The sequence below is a fragment of the Gavia stellata genome, chromosome 29 (assembly GCF_030936135.1).
Source record: "Gavia stellata isolate bGavSte3 chromosome 29, bGavSte3.hap2, whole genome shotgun sequence".
Lineage (NCBI taxonomy): Eukaryota > Metazoa > Chordata > Aves > Gaviiformes > Gaviidae > Gavia > Gavia stellata.
Window position 1 is genome coordinate 4,563,136 of NC_082622.1, and position 22,505 is coordinate 4,585,640.

Genomic DNA, 22,505 nt, shown 5'->3' on the forward strand with positions numbered 1-22,505 from the left:
AATTAGGAACTATTTTGAGAGCCACACCTGATCTCAAACTCGACTTGGCTGCCCAGAATGCAAATCCTTGATGCTTTGACCTGATTTGTACCCAAAGCTTTCAATTTCTGCAGGCATTCCTCAAAACGCCTCTCTCTGACCCCAACTGCTGCGCCCTTGCCCATTTTTACCAGCAAGGGAGAAAACTTGAGTTCTTCCCAAGCCAGAGCACTGATTAAAAGCACTCGGGGAGTCTCACGGCACTGATGATCTCTCTTTCATTCCTGCAGTAGATGCGGTCAGGCTGATAGCACGGCACGTCGGTTTTAAGCACCAAGACTTGCTGCTCTCCTTGCCAGGCACTGCCGTGCCGGAGCTGGGGGTGAGACCCGACGGCGTGCTGCCACGGGCTTGCGATGTCAAGTGTAGCGTGAGCTTGGTTAGGGTGAAGGCAGAATCTGATGCCTCCGTCATCACGTGGACGAGATCTTGAGGGAAACCTGCCCCCCCTCTTGTAATAGTAAGTAATTAATATAATAACATACACTTATTACCCGGCTATTGTTACATGATGTTGCTTAATGTGTTTTGGCAAGCGACTCGGCTAAGCCGTGCGCTTGCTGCAGCCGCCGTGCGGCTTCGTTTGAGGTTTGTGTTGGTGTGTCTCCAGGAGTACCACCTCGCCCTGGGCGAGGGCTGCTGGCTGGCGACGCCGCGCGAGGAGGAGGGCACTGCCCGCTTCCCCCTCGCACCCCGGGCTGCGGCTGGGCCCACTCCTCCCGTCTGGCCCTGCCTGGCTGGTGGCTGACCTGAGGAACGGAGCCCCAGGACGGGCCAGGGTGTTGGGGTGAGGAAGGCTGCGGCTGGAGGCCGGACGGGCGGGAGAACGAGGTGGGAGACGGGCACCCCGTGGGCCGCGGTGGGAGCCGGGGCCTGCAACCGCCTGCCCCGCCACGCAGGAAGGCGATTTAAACCTGTCTTCGACTGCCAGCGACGGGCGGGAGCCTCTCCCCTCTCGCAGGCGCTGCACGCGAGCACCTGATTTTTAAAGAAACCCGCTCAATTTGACGCTCCCTGACCGCATGACAAGACCAGGGAAGGCTGGGGGCTGCCCTGTGGCCTACACGGAGCCAGGTGCCCCCGGCACGGCCGTTGACAGCCGCCTGTCCCCCTCAGCGGGGAGGGGTCCCGCTCTCCGGTCCCGGGAGGAAGAGGCCCCGGGGGAAGGGGCCGCGGAGGCCGTGAGCACCGCCGCCTCCGCCCGCCCTCAACAAAGATGGCGCCGCCCGCTCCTCCCTCCCTCGCTCTACTCGGCCGCCGCGTGACGCGACGCGCAGCCCGGCGGCGCGCGCAGCCCCGGAAGAGGCGTGCCCGGAAGCGGGGAGGGGGGGGTGTCACCGGGGAATGGAGCCGGCGCGGGAGCCGCGCGCAGGGCGCTCAGGTGGGGGAGGGGCGGGGCCGCGCGCGCGCCCCGGGGGGGAGGGGCGGGGGCCTGCCCCTCCCTCCCTGCACGGGAGGGCCCCGCCCCCTCAGAGACACCCCCACACCCCTCTTCCCCCCGGGCCCGCGCAGCGCTGAGGGGACGGGGCGGGGGCCAGGCCCGGGGGCCCGCACAGGCCCAGCGGTGTCCCCGCCGCCCTCTGCTCGGGCCCCGGCTCTGGGCGGCCTTGGCGGCAGGAGCCGCAGCGAGACCCGGGCGGGGGAACCGCCGGGAGGCCTCGCACCGGCCGTCCGGGGGGGGGAGGTCCCACCCGTGGAGAAATTACGGGCGGGGGCTGTCGGGGGCACCGCGTCCTGCGGTCCGAGCGGGGCCGGGCCGGGTCGGGGGCCCTCTGGGGCCTTCTTTTCCCAACCAGCCCTTCTGACAGGCCTGGCTGGCGGGAAGGGAGAGGGGGCCAGCGGGCTCCTGAGGCGGGTGGGCGCCGGGGCCGGGCCGGGGTCTGGCCCGGGGCTGGTGACAGCGGCCGGGGCGCGTTGCTGGGAGCGCCTGGGCCTGCCTGCCCGGTGAGCCCTTCCGTGCTCCTCAGGCCGGTCCCGCGTAGCCTTGAGTGCCAATCCATTAATAAACACGCAAGCGATAACTGTCCCTCATCTTGGCAGCATCCCTATTAAGCGCTTCGGCCGACATCTAACCTCTGGCGAGTCTGCAAATCGCCAACCTGTCTTATCTCCACAGCGAGGGGAAACAATCCTGCGTTTCGCTCCTGTCCGTTTAAACGCCGTGCGCCAACCGCGACGGCTTTGCCCATCTGAAGGAAGCGGCAGAAACAGAGCGGAAGTCCCAAAAGTTGGTCTGCACATGGCTGCGCTCGACAGAGCGGGACGTGTCACCTTGCTGCGCGCGACGGCAAAGGCAGGGATGAAAACACACAGGGAAGCGACCGTGGCGTGTTCTCGCGCTCAGCTCGTCACGGTGCGCTCAGACCTGATCTGAACATCCGCAGCTCCGGCATTTGCTCAGCGGGTCCGTCGTCTCAAGCTGGTTGGGCAGGTTGTGCTTTGATCCGGCGTAGGTTTGGTTCACGTGCGTGAGCTGTCACAAAGGGTGCAAGGGGTAAGAAACGTTCTCGTTTCCATTCAGACACAGGCGAAGCAGCGCTGGGGCTGCAGCCTCCTGACCAGCAGCTGAAACCGGGCAGGAGTGAAAGTGGCTGTGAGGCCGAGAGCTCCCAGGCCCACGGAAACAGCACTAGGTGAACGGGATTTCCGATATTTGGTTTTATTTCTTTGGCATCCTGGTTAGAACAGGTTTTTAAACATGTCTGGAGTATCTCTTTGTGTCTCACGGCAGGCTGGAGAAGCACCAAGGGATGCCCAAACCGTTGCTCTCCAAGTGTTCCTGGGATGCAGAGTGGAGTAGTTTTCCCAGCAGGAATCCTGTACCCCAGCCAGGAGCTGGTTGCTGGGTGTGCGGAGGGAGGAGATGCCTCTGTGGCGAGTGCCTGCTGCCACCGGCTGGGAGTCGGTCTCCACTGCACTTTTACAGACTTGCTGAATTCATGTTTTCATTTACACGATAATTTACCCAGCATCTATTTTGTTCATATTCGTGTCCTTTTTTTAGCATGGTTTCCAGAGGGAGCGAAACGCAATTCATATCTGAGGGCAAAGGGAAACGTAGAACGTGGAGAGACATCTTTAGTATTAATTAAGACTTTGCATCTTTTTCTACTGAAATATTTTTAACCCACTTCTGCCCTTCCGTGCCCTTTTTCCGTTTGTGCAGGTGCTCTTCCACACAGCACTTTTCGGGGTTCGAGCATTCCAGCTCTGACGCCGTGTTCTCTACCAGAGCAGTGGTCGTGGGCTGCAGCTTTTTGTAGACTTCGCTGCTTTCCGTTACAAGGTGTGCTGCGTCGTGACAGGAACAGGCTTTTTAAAGCTGTTTGCTTTGAGCCATCTTGGCACATTCATGCGAAGCTATTTCTCTGCTTTTTAAAAAATATTTAAAGCGCTGAGACAATTTTTGCCGCTGTGCTTTAATAGGATTTGCAGCTGTGAATGCGCTTTAATAGAATTTACAGCTGGGCTGAAGTATCCCCTCTCTTAAAATAACGTTGCAGCTTCGTGATTCAGGAGAATGTGCCTCCCACTAGTTGCTTTGTCTGTAGCTGTGAATGCTCTGGAGCAAGAGGAGAATATGAGCAAACCCAAAACTTTTGTGTGTGGCTAAATAGGAAGCGTAATCCTGTGGTTAGGGACTGGAACTACAAATGAGCGTATTTGGGTCTTGTTTTTTGCTTTGCTGATGGCTTGCTTTCTGCTCTCTCATGCAGTTTTGAACCTGCCAGTTTTTTTCTCCGGCAGTAAAACGGGAATAGGAAAACCTCAGAGTGTTTTTAGATCATTAGGTGATCGGTTTGGGGATCTTTATGTATTGTAAGGTGCTGGATCAGACAGATGGCAGGTGGGAAATAGCGCAGGATGTGGTGTCGTTGGAACCTAGCGAGAGCTGTGGGTCTTCTGTTTCTCAAACTGAAAAGCAGTTGGTGGCTGGGGAACCAACGGAAGAAATGTGTTATCTTAAAAAGCTGCATAACAGATACTGCCTGCCTTTCGTGGCTCGGGGCCAGTAGTTTTCATAGCTGGTCCCAGAACGTCAATCCAGAATATACAGAAAAGAAAGCAGTGAGACTCCACAGAGCGGTTTAAAGCTTGCAGGTGAGGTTTGCAGGGAAGAGGTGGACGAGAGCCACTTTAGCATATGCGATTTGCTTGACAGGCAGATGCCCTCGCTCTGGAGACCAGGACCCCTGCCAAAATACTGGAAAATTGCAGGTGGCGAGGGTGGAGTGGTGCGAGCGTCGCATGCTGGAGATGCTGTCTCTGATCGATGGAAGGGGTGGGGGGAAGCCTGCGTCTCTGAGAAGGCACCTTAGCCTTGCTGTGACGGAGTTTGTGGGGTCGGTGCTATGGAGGCAGCTGAATAAAGCTGTTCTCGGCTTCCCAGGGCAAATGCAGGGCAGAGAGCGGGAGAGAGGAGAGATCGTGCCTGGCAGTGCTGGCCGGCTGCGAGCCCCAGTCAGCAAACTGCTTACACAGACGATACGCTCAGAGTCCACGTTTTAATTCTGTCCCTATTCAAAAAGATAAAAAGGTTTAAATCCCATTCGGCACATTGGAACTTGAATGTGTGTGTAGATGCTTGGTGGAGTCCTGGCTTGAGCCGCTGGTGTTTCTGCCGAGGCAGCCGCTGAGGAGGCCAACAAGCCGGTCCGCTTCTGGTATTTACACTGGCCCAATATGAAATGGGCTGAGAGTAAGTGTCATAACCTCTCTCCCTCTGCATCCTGGCCAAGGTTAAGAAGTCGGGGAAATTTTTTTTAATAGGAACAGTACCAAAGGTCTTCTGCGTCATCTCCCGGATCCATGATCTCTTTCATAAGTGACTTTCTTGTTCATAGAGATTGGCAGCCCTTTGAAGTACCTGATAGTAAATAAAGGCGCATAAGTTAGAAACATGGCTGAAGCCAGAAATACCTTTCTGTGTCTGTCCTCTCTGTTTATCGATTCAGGTTTCCAAAACCGGAGGGAGAATTTCACTGGCATCAGTGACCTACTGAGGCAACTTTGGAGCTCAGAATGGAGCTGGTGAGCAGGCAAGACCCGCACCTGCGAGAGGTTGTCTGGTTTGCGGTGTGCTGCAGAGCCCTGACGCTTCTGCTGCAGGCAAGTCTCCTGTTCCTGAACCAAAGATGCTGCGACATCTGTTGTTTGCTGCTCCAAGGCTTCCCTCTTCGGTACTGCCTTGCGCACCGTGAGCTGGCTGGTTCTGCTTGATTGGGAAATCATCTTTTCCTTTGGAGAACCAACAGACCAGTTGCATCCAGGAAGGCAGGTTGCTGTCAAGTAAAATTACTTAAATTTCCTTGTAACTTACTGTGTTTTCGTGCCGCTCTTGCAAGAGGCCGGTTTGGCAGCGCAAGAGGCTGAAGTCTCTGTTTATCCACAGAAGAGGAACAATAATCTCCTCCTGCACATTCCTCCCAAGTCTGATTTCCAGAGACACCCTTCTCTGACCATGGGAGAGCTTAGTTGCTCACTCCATCCTACCTGTGCGTACCGAGACAGCCAGCAAAGAGTCCAGCTGTAGCCATGGCCCTCCTGAAACAAAATCAGCCTGAGAAAGCTCGTCAGCAGCCGGCCACCAGCCAGCTGGCAGAGTGCGGCAGCCCGGGTCACCACTGGGTAGGGCTGAGTGGAACCATCGGCTGAGATGAAAGACTCTGTGTTACAAATGCCAGAGGCCTGGTTAGACCAGATGTGTGCTTCATGGTAAAACGGCAGCTTTCTGTGTCTTTTAGTCCCAATTTGTTCAGCGTGGCCTTTTCTCTTCCCTCTGCCAACGCTGAATTCATTGCAAGGGACTGTAGTTAAGCTACAAAACTTACCATCTGAGGTTTTTGGGTTTTTTAAAACACATTTTCATTTGAAATTTCATTACAATGCATTAAGACCTCTTATCTCCTGAGCTCTCCGGGTTTTTCTCTCACCTTTTAAAATGTAGTCAGCACCACAAGCTCCTGGAGACAGAGGTGTGTGCGTTCTGCTTGCTCATCTCCGGAAAGCGAACCCCTTAGTGCACACTGAGCTGCAGGAGCTATGGAGTGATCTAGAGACTAGAGAGGGGGCCTGGGAATCAGCTGCTGTCTTCTGCATCAGTTTGCTCTGGGAAAATCTTTTTCCCTAGTTCTGTCTCCTCTCCCTTGTACATCAGCTGGGACAATAATGCCAAATTCTGTAGAACAGGAGATTTACCAGTGCTGCAGAGGTACCTGGTGTGAGCGTACGCAGTTAGATGTGCCCGAGCATGCGGCTGAGCAGCTTTCCTTGTCCGGTTCCGTGGGGATTCATGCTGGATACATTTCAGAGCTTTATACAGTTCACGTGTAAATGCCCCAAAAAATTGTGTTTGCATCTTTTCACAGTCTTGCAGGCGTCCTGGCTGCAAAGCCCCTCAGCCTCGCTTCTGTGCTCCTCTTGTCCCCTTCTTTGAAACCCAGGAGTCCTCCTCCTGCGTGGTGCTTTCGGTAGGGTACAAGAGGTTGTCTGGTGGACGTCAACCCTCTCTTCTTTCTCCAGGCTGTGTTTAACCTCCTGATCCCAGATCACGCCGCAGACGCCTTCTCTCCCCCTCGCTTGTCTGAGCCTGGCCTGTGGGACCTGCTCTTGGAGCGGCTGCTGGGAGGCCTCTCGCACTGGGATGCAGAGCACTTCCTCTTCATCGCCGAGCGTGGTTACCTGTACGAGCACAACTGTGCCTTCTTCCCGCTGTACCCCCTGAGCGTGCGTGCCATGGCCGAGGGTGCTCTGTGGCCCTTGGAGCGACTGCTACGTTGGCGGAGCCGCCTCCTGCTATCAGCCATACTTCTTAATTCTCTCTTTTCCGTCCTGGCAGCTGCTGCCCTGTATAAGCTGGGCTGCGTCGTGCTGCAGTGTCGCAGGGTGGCTTTCCTTGCTGCCGTTCTCTTTTCTATCAGCCCTGCCAACGTATTTATGGCAGCTGCTTACTCAGAGAGCACGTTTGCCTTCCTGGCATTCAGTGCCATGTGGCAACTGGAGAAGGGGCAGAGCTGGCTCAGTGGATTGCTCTTCTCCCTTGCTTCTGGGGTGCGTGCCAACGGGCTTATTAATGCTGGCTTCTTTCTCTACTCCCGGGGTAAACGCTTCGCCCTCCAGCTCCAGGTGGGTTCAGGATCGCTAAGGAAGCTCCCTCCGTTGTGGAAGCAACTCCTTAGCACGGCATCTTCAGCGGTTCTGATGTGTGCTGTGATTTTTCTGCCTTTTGCTTTATTTCAGTATTACGCCTACGTGAGGTTCTGTGGTCCTGGCACCGGCCTGGAGCAGGCTGTTCCCAAGCCGCTGCTGCAGCTGGCTCTGGACAAGGGCTATCGTCTGGCGGCCATGAACGGGGTTAAACCCCCTTGGTGCTCCCAGCGATTCCCCGTGGTCTATTCCTATATTCAAGATACTTACTGGAATGTGGGCTTTCTGAGGTATTTTGAGCTCAGGCAGATACCAAATTTCTTGCTTGCTTTGCCTGTCACGCTTCTGGGCTCGTGGGCTGCCTGGACCTACATCATTGCAAACCCCCGGCGCTGCCTAACTCTTGGTCTAGAGAGAAGAAAGAGTGAAGAAGAGGGTAAACCAGGAGCTGGATTTTGCTGCCCCGCTGTCTTCGTGTACGTGGTTCATGCCACAGTCCTGCTGGCGTTTGGATTCTTCTGCATGCACGTGCAGGTAGGACATTCATAGCAACACACAGGAGTGATTTCTTAAGGGGAATGCAGCGTGGTGGCTGAGGCAGTGACAGTCACAGCCTGAAGCTGTCCCAGCTGCAGGGCAGCACAGGGCAATGCAAACCAAAAGCTTTGCTTTTCCTCTTCCGGAGCTACTTCCACAGAGAGTTTTCAAAGCCAGTTAATTCCTCTGCTCTGTCGGAGAGTTCCTGAAGAGAGCTTGCCAGGTGCTCAGTGTGATGAGGACACCGGGACGGGGATCAAAGGGTCCGGGTGGTGTTAGGTGGCGTTTGACGTCAGCTTAAGGCCAGGCTTGCTAAGCCCTGCTAATCAGCTGTCGGAGGACAAGGGTACCGGGTCGTTATCGCGTTGGGCCGAGCTTAATGGATGGCAGTGAGAGGATCCAGAGCCTGACGCCAGTCTCTAGAAAGCGTTTGGAGGTCTTTTTAGGACACAGCTGGTGGCACTAAATGTCTGGGGTTCCAGTGAAAAGATAATTGAAGAGTGAGATTCAAATCTCCCCTGCTGCTGCTGCCGCTGCCCAGCTCCTGAGCTGATCGGTGACAAGGAGTGACAATTAAGTAGCGTTCTTGTCCAAAACTTGGGCACCACTTGACTGCTTGCACAAATGTCGTAATAAATAAAGCAGGCTGAGGTGAGAGGTGTTTCATTTCAATGCGATAAATCCTAGCACCGTGAATTGGGGCCGTATTTCAGTCCCCTTTATCAGCAGTCTGAGGCAGATAGATGGCTCCTGTCGTGCCTCGGGATCAGGGCTGGTCACAGGCGGAGACCTGCAATTTATGTGGTTTTTGCTCTGCCTGTCGTCTTCAGGTGCTGACCCGGCTCCTTGGCTCCTCCTCTCCCGTCCTGTACTGGTTCTCCGCTCACCTGCTTCAAGAATACGAACCTTTGCTCTGGAGCGAAGGGACTGATGATCAAACCGCGGCACTTCACTCCAAGAAGTCTCTTCTCTGTAAATCTCCTGCTTCCTGTGGGAAAGGGACTTCTGAAAACCCCGTCATGAGGCTGCTGATGAACTGTAGATTAATTACTCCCCTCAGCAAATGCATTCTCGGATTCTTCCTGTCCTACTGGCTGCTGGGCCTGATTCTGCACTGCAACTTCTTGCCGTGGACGTAGTGGGGGTACAAACGGGTCGCGGGGCAGAAGCACTGGTCAGAATTGAAACTCGCTTTTCCTAAGAAGCCTGACGTGTGCGTAACGGTCCTGTTGTCTCAGCTACAAAGGCGTTACTCCTCAGTTACTACGTATGTACAGAGCTGTTGCCGCGGGGCCGTGTCCGAGCCGGACGCGTTGTCTTTGCTGTGATGCTACGGCATCCTGCCCCTCTCTGCTGTCCTTACCGACGGCCAAAATTCCCCTGAGCTGCCTGGGATGGGGAACGCATCTCGGTTCTACGTCTTTGGGGAGGAATTACTGCCACCGAGCAATTCTTCATGGCGGGGATCCGCGTCAGTCAGATTCTCATCCGTCGGGAAGCCGCCGGGAAGCGTCCTCGGCGGCACAGCGAGCATCTTCCAGCGGGGAGGATGCCGCTGCCTTGCAGGAGCCGCCCGGACCCCGCCGGTTCCCTCTCTCCCACGGCGCTTGCCTCGTCTCAGGGCGGGGGGGGGACGACGGCGGGGCCGGGGTCGCGGAGGGGACGGCTCCCACCGCTCCTCCGGGCTTGCGGTGCTGCCGCTGGGCGCTGTGCGGGCCGGGGAGCGCGGCCGCCGGTGTCCCGGCGCGCAGCCCTGTCCCCCGGAGACACGCCGAGGGTACCGGACGGCTCCGGCCCCGCTGCCCCGCGCTCCCGGGACGAGGCCGCTGCCGTCCGGCGGGGGCGGGGGGCGGTGCCCGGCGCGGCCGGCAGGGGGCGCGGCGCTGAGGCGGCGGGGCGGGGCGGGGCGGGGCGGGGCGGACACGTCCGCCGGGCGAGCGGCGGGGCCGGGCCGGGCCGGGCGCTGCGGCGCCATGAAGGACTGCGAGTACCGGCAGATCCCGCCCGGGGTAGCGGTGCCGGCGGCAGCGGGTACAGTCGTTTCGCCCCCTCCGCCACCCGCCGGCCCGGAGAGGCCCGGTGCGGCCCGGCGGCCCCGGCGGAAGTGGGAGGTGTTCCCGGGCCGCAACCGCTTCTACTGCGGCGGCCGCCTCATGCTGGCGCGGCACAGCGGCGTCTTCGCCCTCACCCTCGGCCTCATCCTGGCCACCAGCGGCCTCTTCTTCGCCTTCGAGTGAGTCCGCGCTGCCGGGCCGGGGGCTCCGGGGTGTCCCCCCGCCTGCTCTGCTGGGGGCCCCTCCGGTGTCCCTCCGCCCCGAGCGGCCCCCCCCCCCCCCCCGGGATCAGGCCCCCTTCCCTGCTGGGGTAGAGCCGTGTGGGGTCTGTCCCTCGGATCGCTCCCCACTGGGGTGTCTGAACAGCTCTTGGCCCCCTCCTTTCAGCCCCCTCCTTTTGGGGGGAGCCGTGGGTTAGCTGCCATCCCACCCGCGTCCTCGTGGAGGGAGGGAGGTGGGCTGGGGGGGGCACCCCTCTGCCCCCCATGGGAGCCCCGATATCCCTTCCTTCTCCCCACTGCCCCCCCCCAAGGCGTTCCCCCGCTGCACAGCCCCCAGACCCGGCCACTGCTTCCCCTTCGCCTCTCCCCAGGTGGGTTTATGCGAGGGGCAGGAGGGGGGGCAGGGGCTGCCCTGGGCTGCCTTTGCTCAGTCTGGCCCCGGGAAGGGGTTTAACATCCTCCCAGGACCCCCCCCCAGTCTCTAGATACTCCCCCCCTCCCAGTCTCTAAATCCCCCCTCCCAGTCTCTAGATACCCCCCTCCCAGTCTCTAGATACACACACCCCCCCAGTCTCTAGATACATCCCCCAGTCTCTAGATACACACACACCACCACTACCCCGTCTCTAGTTCCCCCCCCAGTCTCTAGATTACCCCCCCCGAGATTACCCCCCCCCAGCCTCTACATTACACCCACCCACCCACCCCCCAGTCTCTAGATTACACACACACACCCCAGTCTCTAGATACCCCCCCAGCCTCTATTACTCCCCCCCAGTCTCTAAATATTCCCCCCCCAGTCTCCTCTCCTGCTACCGAGAACCGGTCCAGAATTGCAGCCAGGAACCCCCCAAGACCGGTGGAGTTGGTCCGCAAAGGCAGCAGGAATAGTGGTTTCTGTTAAAGGTGCTTGATAAACGGTGAAATTCTTTGGGGTTCCACCTTGAGGGTCTGCCCTGTAGCTCTGCCCCCATTGTGCAGTGGTGTCCAGGGAAGAGGGAGCTGCATCTCTCCCAGTCCCCTTTGCTTTAGGAAAGCTGGCCCTGGGAAGCTCCCTGGAGGGGAGAGCCAAGAGCACCCCGTTATGTCCTGCGCTGCCCGGAGGAGCCGGGGAAGGAGCACCGTTGGTTATTGACGCCTCTGAGGGCTTCTGCTATCCTGCTTCTGTGTTTCTGTCTTGGGAGGGAAGGGAGCTTGTTTTTCCTGCCGCTGTACGAAGCAGGGGGGTCATGCCTGCATTTGGATCACGGCGTTATCTCGGCGAGTCTCAAAGCTGCCCAAGCCTGCAGGCGGGGAGATGAAGGTATTTGATCGGATTAGAGGTTCTGAGATGAGCTGAAAGGGGCAGGCAGCTGTGGGAGGCAGTAATGGCATCCCAACGTGAAAACTCCTTTCTTAGTGTCATCTGTGCCTCTCTGACAGCTTTCTCTGCTGTATCTGAAACTACTGGGCAGCGCTGGCACAGTAGCCGCTTTGTGCGGGGCCAAGCGGAGGACATCTGCTCTCCCCTCCCTTCTTGCCTAGTCACTCTTTCTTGGTTGAACGTGCCCTGGGGCTTTCCAAGTTGTTATTTTAGCAGTGTGCTTCTGTTGCATGGGTTATGGTTTGCTAGACGTATAGCAAATACATCCTGCCTGCACCTACAGGTCATGTTTTTTATGTGATTTCTTGTCGCCTGATGGGGGAAAGCAGGATGCAGAGATTCCGCCAGGAAAGGGATGGCAACAAGCTCACATCTCTCATTTTGGAGACCTTTCTGTCCCTCCATCAGGAAGACAACCGAGGGGCTCAGCAGCAGCGTTGGTCTCGGGCCAAAGGGGTTTTGTTGCTTGGTGGCTGCTTTGTTCTGGACAGCTGAGCTTGGGAGTTGAAACAAAAGTTGCTTAATCCTCTCAAACTGCCTCGCAGCGTTACTGAGGCTTAGCGCTGCCCGCAGACATCAGGGCTCAAGCAGCTTGCCTGTCTGTGCTCAACTCTGGGTACTTATCGGTGCTTATAATAGCAAATCCCTCTGCGGAGCGAGGGAGGGGAGGGGTCTCCGGCACTGCACCGTGCGAAGAGCTGCGTTCCTCAGCCGTCTTCACCTGTCGTGTTGCGAGTAACGGCACTGCCCTGATGTGGAGCGCGATCGCACCGGTCCCCATGTGTGGAAGAACAGCCCCAGGTTGTAGTACAGTGAGCCCAGGAGCAGGCATCGTCTGCCGAGATGCCTGGTGGCTTGTCCCAGCAGTGTCAGTGCTGAAAGACATCCTCATCCAAACATCTGGCACACCATGAAGAGCACACGAGTCATCCAGAGACAGCGAAGCTGTGTTGAATCGAAGCCAAGTTCCCTTTCAGCTTCACGTGTTGGACCAATTGGGATCACGTTCACCCTGATTTGGATTCCTGCTTAGCTTGGGGTGTTTCTCCATGTGTTCTTGATGCTGCTGGTACAGAAGGTGACCGGGCTTTGGGGCAGCTGACAGGTTTTTGAAACACAATTCTGGGACTTCAGAAGGGCAAAGAGATTGTGTACGGGGCCTCGTACTGCCATCTTTGTGCCAAAGACCCTGTCTTCCCAGTGCTACTCTGGTGTTTTCTGGGCCGGCTCTTACTGTTCCCCAGGTCTCTGCAAAGCAGCAGCACTTCAGCCCACCGTGCCGTGATAATTCATAGTGTGTAGCATCACAGCCGATAGCTGGTTCTGTAGCGGTGGTTTGTGACAATGCGTTTTTTTTCTTTTCTTTTAACAGCTGCCCCTTCCTTGCCAGTCACCTCACCTTGGCCATCCCCATCATTGCAGCCGTCCTCTTCTTCTTTGTCATCAGCTGCCTGCTCCAGACAAGCTTCAGAGACCCAGGTATCCTGCCCAGAGCCACCCCAAGTGAGGCCGCAGACCTGGAAAAGCGGATCGGTGAGACTTCTCTTCCCTCTCCTATGTTTGGTCCAGTGCATGCCTCTGTGCATGTGTGCGTGCCACACACATTTCAGGCTCAGTAAGTCTCTGGAGAAAAGGCCAGAGTATGAGATCGTGAGGCTTGACAGTGTCTTATGAGTCCCAGTAAGAGAGGTGTGACAAGCTCTTCTAGCACGGCAGGCAGTGCCTCGAAGAGAGGATCTGCAGAGAAGCAGAGGTGGTTTTTTATTTCTGTTTAGTCCCGTCACTTTCCCAGGCAAAGCCCTGTACGGTGGGTCAGGGCTATACCTGTTCCTGCCCTCAGGACAACATCTAAGTGGGCAGCGGCCCTGCGCAGAGCTCAGGGGAGGGAGAGCTTGCAGCATCGGTGTCAAAAACACGAATGTCATTAGGGACTGTGTACCAGAGGCTGGGGGAGCACAAAGTCCCCCCTCAGAATCACGCCACCAGGCTCTTGAAGACGGAGCGAGAGTGCCTGGGCTGCTCCGTAACGGTGGGTTAGTGTTGTGGCTTAACCCCACCCAGCAACTGAGCACCGCACAGCCGGTCGCTCACTCCCACCGCAGCGGGATGGGGGGAAGAGAACTGGAAGGGTAAAAGTGAGAAAACCCATGGGTTGAGATAAGAACAGTTTAATAACTGAAATATAATAAAATAGTAACAATTTTTAAAAATTGTAATGAAAAGGAAAATAACAAAGAGAGAAATAAACCCCAAGAAAGACAAGTGACGCAAATGAAAACAATTGCTCACCACCAACTGACCGATGCCCAGCCAGTCCCCGAGCAGCAGTGGCGCTCCAGACAACCTCCCCCTTAGTTTCCTGCTGAGCATGACTTCATATGGTCTGGAATATCCCTTTGGTCAGTTGGGGTTGGCTGTCCCCACTGTGTCCCCTCCCAACTTCTTGTGCACCCCCAGCCCACTCGCTGGCGGGGCGGTGTGAGAGCAGAAAAGGCCTTGACTCTGTGTAAGCTCTGCTCAGCAGTAACGAAAACACCCCTGAATTATCAACACTGTTTCCAGCACAAATCCAAAACACAGCCCCATACCAGCTACTGTGAAGAAAATTAACTCTAGCCCAGCCAAAACCAGCGCAGTTAGCTGATGTAAATGTTGTCCGGACTCAGACCCTGTACATTCTGCAAAATACGCGTGATGAGGACTTAGGATAATTAATTTAGGAATGAATGCTTTTTAAGATTATGATTTACCATTGAGCCTGCTGTGCCTGTAAGGTTTTCTTTATTGTGATGGTTTCTAACAGTATGCTAATATTTGTCCCCATCTAAAACTGCTATGTCACACTGTTTTGGTGGTGGCCAAGAAGGTGTATGCATCCAGGACCTTGTCGATGTGACCCGTAGTAACAAATGCTCTAGCAAAGCTAATGTGAGACAACTCGAACCTGCCCCACTGAAGGCGGTTACAAGGCAGTAATTCTACGTCTGACTAAAAAAATAGTTTTAAAATACTCTCAGAGTGGTTATCCGTGTTTCTATTTATAAGTGCCTAAAGCAGTAATCTGGCTGCAGATGTTGCCTGATGTGCCAGCTGTTACTGTTAATATGATCCACTTATTATCCTCTTAACATGCTCACTGTTACATCTCTATTTTCAAAGACTTCCTCAGAGTTGGAAAGGTGCCCTTTCAAGAGTGACTTCAATAGAGGAATAACCCCCGAAATTGCAAACGTGGTACAGAGGTTTTCCAGCTCATGCTTTTGCTGAGCAGAGAAACACTCTCCAGCTGCCAGTCCCCAATGAATAATGAAGTGCCAGCACACACAGATGCGACTTGCGGTGCCCCTAAAAATCCTCAATTTCGACCTTGAGGAGGAGGTATCCTCTTGTGCTACTAACACACATGTCAAATTTCAATGAAATCTGCCTGGAGCACTTGAGACCTGCTCGCTGTCCTCCCCCGCTGTGATGGAAATGAGTCCCTTGAGCCCGGCGGTGCCGCTGGCTCCAGCTGCGGGCTGGCAAGTTCTGTGCTGGCGAGGGATGCTTCTGCTGAGGTTACCCTGATTTCTGTAACTTGAATGCTTACAGCAGAGGAGGAACCGCACGTGCGTTGACAGATTACGTTGCCTCCTTGCATTGTGATCTGTTAGACAGGCAGAGATGAGTTGGTGTTACTGGGCACGTTAACACTGCTGCTTTTATGCTCACTATTTATAAATCGCTTTACGTTCTCAAAGTGTTGGGCAGATACGACTTCCTCTTGGCATCCCAGCAGCGTTGCCATTGAACAGACGAGGAAAGGACATAAATAATGCTGTGAGGAGCTGACTGGAGTTCCTGGCTGCTCACCCTGCAACAAATCCTGTAGGCTGAGCTGCCTCTCTGCTTTTGATTAAAATCAGGAGAGCACGTGCCAATCCCTTACCCTGCCAGGAAGCAGGTCGGGGTGATACGGGGGCTTGGGTTTCACCTGCACCGGTTTGACTGTCCCTCCTTGCCCTTGCAGACAGCATGGGTACCTCTACCTATCGCCCGCCGGCCCGCACGATGGAAGTGGTCATAAACAAGTACGTGGTGAAACTCAAGTACTGCTACACCTGCAAAATGTTCCGTCCTCCACGCACCTCTCACTGCAGTGTCTGCGACAACTGTGTCGGTAAGCCCAGAAAGGGGAAAGGTGCTGATATCTCTTTTGTGTGTGTGGGGGGGGGGTGTTTTGTGTTCCTGGACATATTGCTTTCGCTTCTTGTAAAGGATTATAAAGCAGGATACTGAGCGGTCTTTCTTCTTCCCACTTAAAATGAAAGCAACACCATTGCAGTGGCTCAGGGTGAGGGGGCAGTAGGTCCAGGACTCCGTGTCTCTCCTTTCCCTGGTTCTGGGAGGACTGTACCATGAAATGCGGTTAAGGCCCCCACCAAACACAAGGTTTGCTACAGGCTCCTTGTTGTTGCCAGGCTGGTAGAGACACATAGATGCTGGCTGAGCTCTTCTGTGTCCTCTCCCCGAGCCCTCAGACTGTGGTGTGGCAGGAGGGAATAAACAAAGCCCTGAAGAAAAGTCTCTGATGGCTCCACGCAGGCGCGGGGCAGCTGCAGGGGGGTGGGCAGGGAGGTTCCCAGTGCAGCCGGGCTGCACCGGAGCAGCTTGAACCAGCAGCAGGGTGGCATGTGATTTAGGGACATGCCCAGAAAGTTTACTCCTCGTGCGGCTGCTCCTCGTGCATCATGTGGATGCGGAGTCTGTGCTTTATGCTGTCTGCCGGGGCTGCCTGAGGAGTGACCGACCTGCGAGCAGTCACAGGACCCCGAGATTCTGGTTAAGAGAAGAAGTTTGGGAGTTGCCAAGCGTTATGTGTTTGGGGATAGCCGTGGGTGGCTGTGACTCCTCCTTATGCTGGAAGGGCTTGCTGGAAAGCAGCCGTGGCTGGGGCGGTGTTTGGAGAGGAGCTTTCTGGAGGAGCAGGCATGCGCCTGCTTTGTGTGCGATGGGTTTTGTTTGCGCTGGTGTCCCCCGCAGAACAGTTACCGCAGTCCTGTTAGTCTGAAATGCAGCCCTTTCATTAGAAGGCAGTCAGGAGAATTTCCAGGTATATTGCACCTGCCCTGGGTTCTCAGGCAGTTTCTGTGGTTTTCAAGGCGTATCTTTATAACTTTGAAATTATTTTCTGCCCCGAAGAAGGTGGGGGAAGCTGACAGGCAGAAAGGGAGCCGCGATGCTGCGTGCACACACCCAGTGCTGCTAGGTACTGGAAAAACTGCCGCGCTTTCCCTGTTCTCTTTCAGTTTTAGTAATGGTAGATGTTACCAGTCACAAGGCTTGTTTTTATGCAGGGTTTGGTGAGAAGAAGGGTTTGGCCTTTGATGATAAAAAAGGGCATGTGAGCAGGCGGCAGTGCTCCGTTGCAACTTCTTGCTAACGTGCTGCTGCAGGGAGGTTCTGGTCTCGAGGTGGTGGGTGGAAGCTGGATTTGTAGCCCCTGATTTTCGGAGGCTGAGCAGAGTTCGCTCTGTTACGGGGTGCGAGGCAGCAGGAGTCCTCACCGTGTCCCTTTGTTTCAGAGAGGTTTGATCACCACTGCCCCTGGGTGGGCAACTGCGTGGGGAAGCGCAACTATCGCTACTTCTATGCCTTCATCCTCTCCCTCTCCTTCCTGACAGCCTTCATCTTCGCTTGCGTCGTCACCCACCTCACTCTGCGTAAGTACGGCGGGTACTAGCAGCGATGTGTGCCGTGCTCCAGGCCACGAACGACTTAAGGCAGCACTGGGTCGCTGTTCGTGTTGGACAGAGCGTGGGAAGGGTCTGGTTGGTTTACGCCAGGCTTTTCAGTGCAGGTGGCCTGAATAAACGGGGTCTCAGACTGCAGGGAACCACAGATCCACCCTGCACCTCGCTGCAGAGAGACCTTGAGAGCTGGTGACTGGGTTATCCCCTCCAGAGCAAACGAGCTGGTGGGTGCATCTGCTGTTAACCTGGCAGGGATGGTGACTTGCCCGTCAGCCCCAAATCTCCTGGAGCTGTGTCTGCACAGTGACATTTCTGCAAAGTTACAGACTGCAGATGTTTCTCAGGCAGCCAGGCAGATCCATACGGCCCACGGGGGGTGGCTGCGTGCTCGGGAGTGAAGTGTTGGCTGGAGATGCAAGGCTGCCTGATGGGATGTCGCTCCTTGTCCTGTTTTGCTTTGCAGGCTCTCAGAGAGATGGATTCCTCACCACTCTGAAGACGACACCTGCAAGATATCCTTCTGATGCCATTGGCTGCTCAGACTGTCAGGCACTGGTGCAGCAATGCTGATTGTGTAACAGAAGTGCAGTGAGCTCTTTGCAGGGTCACCTTCGCGTACTTTCCACAACTTAATTTAGTCCCTTAGCTACCTGGTTGGGGCAGACAGGCATCTCTTCATCTGTAGACTTTTAACATCACCAAATTGGGAAGACCTTTAATTCCTTATTTAGTCCACCGCCCGGGACTAAGAGTGGGTGACAAACTTGTTTCCCAGTTTGCAAGTTTACATGGAAAGGAAGCGGCTGGAGAGGCTGTGCCTTGGTGGATGCCTGCAGAATGTCACGGGGAGTGGGAAGCTTGCTAGGATGTTTTCGTGGCCCAGTGTGTGTGGTTGCCGCACGCACCTCCCAAAACAGTCCTCTGCCTCTCCTTGCAGGATGATTTTGTTCCTCGAGACTTCCTTGACTTTTGTTTCACTGTGCTGGAGCTGGTGATTTGTTTTTTCTCAGTCTGGTCTATTTTGGGCCTCTCAGGTTTTCACACTTATTTAGTCGCCTCCAACCTGACGACGAACGAAGATGTAAGTACCTGGATGCTTGTCCTTGTGCAGGGCCGGCCCTGCTCCTTCCTAAGCAGAGGTGAGGCTTTCAGGGCATCCTTGGCTGCCTGCCTCCGCGCAGTATCTCGGTAAGGCGTGCTGTCTGCATTGCCTGTGATAGTCCACTGCAAAGCAAACGGCCCGTGCCCAAGGCATTTGGGCTGTAGTTTCAGGTAGCTGAGTGGGAGGAAAGCAGTACGCAGCAGCAGGGGACCGTGCAACACGTGTTGCTCGGCGGTGTCAGGGTATGGGGTCATGTGCTGAAATGTTAGAAAGGTCACGTGTGTGTTTTTTCCAGACTGTATGTGGCCTTGCTTAAAATTAGGAGTTCTGAGGTTAACAAAGAGATTTATTTGGGTGTTAGCCTGGGACATGGGCGATCTTAATTCAGCATCCTGCATAACCACAGGTTTCCTCTGAGACCCTGGGCAAGTCCCTTTGTCTCTATCAGTTCCTCATGTCTAATAGGCAAATAATGTACAGACATCTCCTGATGAGATTTACCTCAAAGTCTGGGGTGCGTGCAGGCTCTAAGGGCCAAATGAGTACCCTGAGCAGGGCAGATTGTACGGAAAAGCAGGATCTGTCTGATCCTCGGAATCAAAATTCACCCTTCTGGCCAGAAGGACCTGTAATCCTTGCTGGAACCTTCCAGCACTGCAGAAGGCAGGTTTGCATCCCTTTTTTTTGCTTTTTTCCCTCCCCTCTCCTCCTTTCTGTTACATTCAGAGGTGTTGGCAGAGATGCGCAAGGCCACGTAAGTGAAGCTAATGGAGGTCGCACCCCAGTACTGAGAGCACCGGGTCCGAAGTGCATGGCCCGTTGCCTCTCTGGCAAGGCGGGGAATGCAGCCAGCCTCACGCTGCAACTGGGGAGGGGAACTAAAAACAAAAGGAGGAAACGTAATGGTAAATGGTTCGCAGCAGCCAGGGCCTGAGGCCAGGTATAGCATCTGCCCACTCGGTTGTGCCTACGCTTGATGTGACCGGGGTTTCGAAATCAGAGTCCCAGTGACAGCTGCTCGGGGTGGGGGCAGATGAGATTGTTTCCTCCCGTTGCAGCACAGCCTGGGAATCCCCTCGCTGTTTGTTCAGCCTGAGGAGCCCAGGAGGGAACATGAGCTAGAGCCCTGCTCTGATGAGCTTTCAGCCTAGGAGAGAACGAGGGGAGGAGGAGGAGGCTGGCGTTGAAGATGGTGAAGCTGACAAGTTGCTGTGCTGCATGGGCAGGGCACAGCTTTGGAGCTTCCTAGCTGCAAGGTTGAACCTTGGCAGAGGCAGGAGCAGCATATTGCTGTCTCCTGGCTGCCTTTCTGTAGCTGTCCTGCTTGTTAAAGCAAAGAGAGGGAGGACATTTGCAGTAAAACAAGCCTTCCACCTCTTGAGCAAGGATTTGAACCGAATCCATTCTCATGTAATTACCTGCTATCACATCTTCCCTGTCTTAATCTGCATGTCTCCTTTCCCTTTCAGATCAAAGGGTCCTGGTCAAATAAGAGGGGCTCAGAGTTTGCCAATCCCTACAGCCATAAAAGTATCCTCACAAACTGCTGTGCGGTGCTGTGTGGACCATTCCATCCCAGGTAAGAGCCTTTGACCTCCACAGCATTGGGAATTGCATCCTGCTCTGTGAGAGGGGCCGTGGAAAGGACAGATTTATCACGATTCAGGGGAGACTGCATCAGCACAAACACATCTGCTCCTGTGATGATGGGGGAACAGTTTCCCAGTCTCTGCAGTGGAAGGCTGGAGATACGTAGAAGTAGGAAATAAGCTGTTACTTCTCCTGCATTTGAACTTGACGAGTTTGGGTCACTTGTAATTGTTTCATGGAGCTTGCAGATAAGACCCATCCGGCAATTCAGTAAGGGGAGAGTAACGGCACCAAAGGGCTTGGCAGCAGATGGTAAATACCGGTAGTGGCAGTACTTCTTAGCACGTGTTTTTCCTCCTGTACTCGGAGGATCGAGCATTGTGGCAAGCAGCCAGCAGAGAACTGCACAAGGCAGTGTGGACACCCTGGGTTTTACCAGCGCTTGGATTACCTGAAACGCTTGGTAGCATCCTACCAAATGCTCTTACCCGTGACTTAACCAGGACCGATGATAAAACAAGGGCAAAGTTTGCTGCAGATGTAAGGAAGCTTTGGGCCTGAAGCATGGGTTCCTGCAGCCCAGGATTATCGCTGCTTTGTCACAAGAGGGTGCAATCGGGCAGAGTCAGGCCGGCGTCTCCTTGCGCTGTGCTGCAGGCTGGCTTGGAGCTCCCAGCCCCTTCCAAGGGCGTGTGGGGATCCATGAGACAAGTTTATTCACTGGATCCAATTTAGATTCATGTGGGGCACCTCAGAGGTGCTAACTCAGTGTAACACAACAGCAGGGGAAGGTGGCTGAGGCTGTGCAGCTAGAGTCAAAGTGTGTTTTACGCTTATATCTGACTCCGAAGTACCCCCAAGCTTTTTGTTGGATTCAGAGGTGCCAAAATGCCGGTGCTGCTATTCAGAGATGGTAAATCTGCAGATACAGGGAGCTGAGCTGTGGGCTGGGAGGCTGTGGGCAGAATAGTGTTTTACTCCAATTCTTTCCTCATTCATGTTGTTTTCCTGTTGTAAAGACCTTGCGCCGGTTCCCATTTGGGTTTGTGGTGACCCAAACCTTTAACTGCCTAAAGGCTCTTTGGTGGCTTGTGTGATAAGTTTGTGGTTTGTCTGATGGGCAGGAAGTTGTGTTATCCAGCACGCTCCTGCCGATGCTTCGGTTAGCAGTTCCCACAAGAGAGCCCTCGCTGTGGTTGTGAGCTCCCATCTTTGCAGAATCTTCATTTCCTTAACTCCCCTTGCACCCTTCCCTTTCTGTTTTCCAGTTTGATAGACAGAAGAGGATTTATCCAGCCAGATGCCGGGACCCCGTCCAGTCCTAAGAGCGAAATCCCTTCCTTTGGAGCCAAAACTGACACCAGCATGGTAGGAGGCATTCCCTAGCAGTGCTGTGATGTAGCCCAGTGCCTGCTGTGCCTGCACCGTGCTCCAGCCAGTACCTTCCCCTCTTACCATCTCCCCAGCCTCAGGCGGGACAGCCCTGTGATGCAGAGCTGCCAAAGACTCAGTCGAGCCATACCTTGCCTTTTTTTTTAAATCTATTTATTATTTTTTGTTTATTTGTTTCACTGTGATGTGGCCTATCTGGACTTTGGACTGATAGACCCCAACAGCATGCAAGACCCTCAGACTGGTGCAGAAAGCAGGGGGTCCCTGCTGCACCTGGGAAGCAAACAGGTCTGGGGAGCCACCAGACCTCTGAGCCCCGAGTGTCGGCTCCAGGGGGTCACCATGTTTCCTGCCGGGAGTAATGAGATGGGCCAAGGGTGGGAGGTGGGGACTGGCAAACGGTTCCCACTCTGAGCTGGGCTGTCACGCCTCGTCTTCTGGGCTGGTGGAGGCGTAAGTTCCCTGATATCCCTGTTATCTCCGTGAACACGTCCTGCTCCCCTGTGCCAACCTGGAAGGGCTGTTCTGTCTCTTGATGGCCGGGTTCTCACCTCGGCTGCTGCTGGAGTGGCTTTTCTTTTCCAGAAGCTGCTGTGCCTCGGTAAGTTGGGGCTGTTCAGCTGGGGAGGACTCTGGCTCCTGACAGATGTGGAAGCTAGCTAGATGTCCCAGCTGCTGTTGGTCCTATTTTCTGGTTGCTCACTGAGGGGGTGCTGAAGAACTCTTTGTGTTTTGGCCCTGCCAGTCAGTAAGACAACGTTTTGCAGCAAGGGCACAAGCTGGGATGACCCTCCTTTTAACGGGGAAGAAGAAACACACAGCGTTCCGTGGCTCCCGTCATGAGATGTGTTTGGCAAGGCTACAGTTGTAAGATTTGGGAACCTTAGCTTGCCAGGAAAGCCTGGTTGTGTCCTGTCTGTAGGAGACCAAAAGGCAACAGAGAAGTGTGTGAATTCCTGAGGGTCGCACCCTTCCCAGGTGGAGTTTCACAGAGGAAGCAGTGAGCGGATGCTGCTCTCTGATAACCTCACGTTGTGCTTTTGTTTTGGGTTTCTGGCCAGCAGATGAGAGCAGGGCTGGCCCCAGCACCTCAGGAGTGATTCCCATGTGCCTGGGCTCATCCATGAGCATCGCTCCATGCCTGCAGAAGCACAGGAGAGCCGGGCTGGGCCGCCAGCTCTGCATCACTGACACTGGAGTGTGCGTAGGGGAGAGTCACAGACCTTATTAGCAATACTTGAATCGTGTTATTAAAAGCTGCTGGATATTTTTGCACAATTTGTAGATTATTTTTTTTTTTCTATGATGTAGAACGTTTTATATTCAGTG

The 22,505-nt window shown here is 55.0% G+C and overlaps 2 protein-coding genes across 2 annotated transcripts; both read left to right on the forward strand.

The window, feature by feature from the left end:
- The first annotated feature begins 1,390 nt into the window (after nucleotides 1-1,390).
- On the forward strand, nucleotides 1,391-8,914 carry PIGV (phosphatidylinositol glycan anchor biosynthesis class V). Its single transcript, XM_059830768.1, has 5 exons — nucleotides 1,391-1,420; nucleotides 2,156-2,533; nucleotides 4,995-5,148; nucleotides 6,562-7,719; nucleotides 8,553-8,914. Exons 3-5 carry the CDS (start codon nucleotides 5,062-5,064, stop codon nucleotides 8,859-8,861), a joined length of 1,554 nt encoding a protein of 517 aa, XP_059686751.1. The 5' UTR covers nucleotides 1,391-1,420; nucleotides 2,156-2,533; nucleotides 4,995-5,061; the 3' UTR covers nucleotides 8,862-8,914.
- A 781-nt stretch (nucleotides 8,915-9,695) lies between these two features.
- Nucleotides 9,696-21,551, forward strand: ZDHHC18 (zinc finger DHHC-type palmitoyltransferase 18). Its single transcript, XM_059830772.1, has 8 exons — nucleotides 9,696-9,955; nucleotides 12,733-12,893; nucleotides 15,370-15,519; nucleotides 16,925-17,062; nucleotides 17,556-17,604; nucleotides 18,071-18,173; nucleotides 19,664-19,773; nucleotides 21,053-21,551. Exons 1-8 carry the CDS (start codon nucleotides 9,696-9,698, stop codon nucleotides 21,168-21,170), a joined length of 1,089 nt encoding a protein of 362 aa, XP_059686755.1. The 3' UTR covers nucleotides 21,171-21,551.
- Nucleotides 21,552-22,505: the final 954 nt, after the last annotated feature.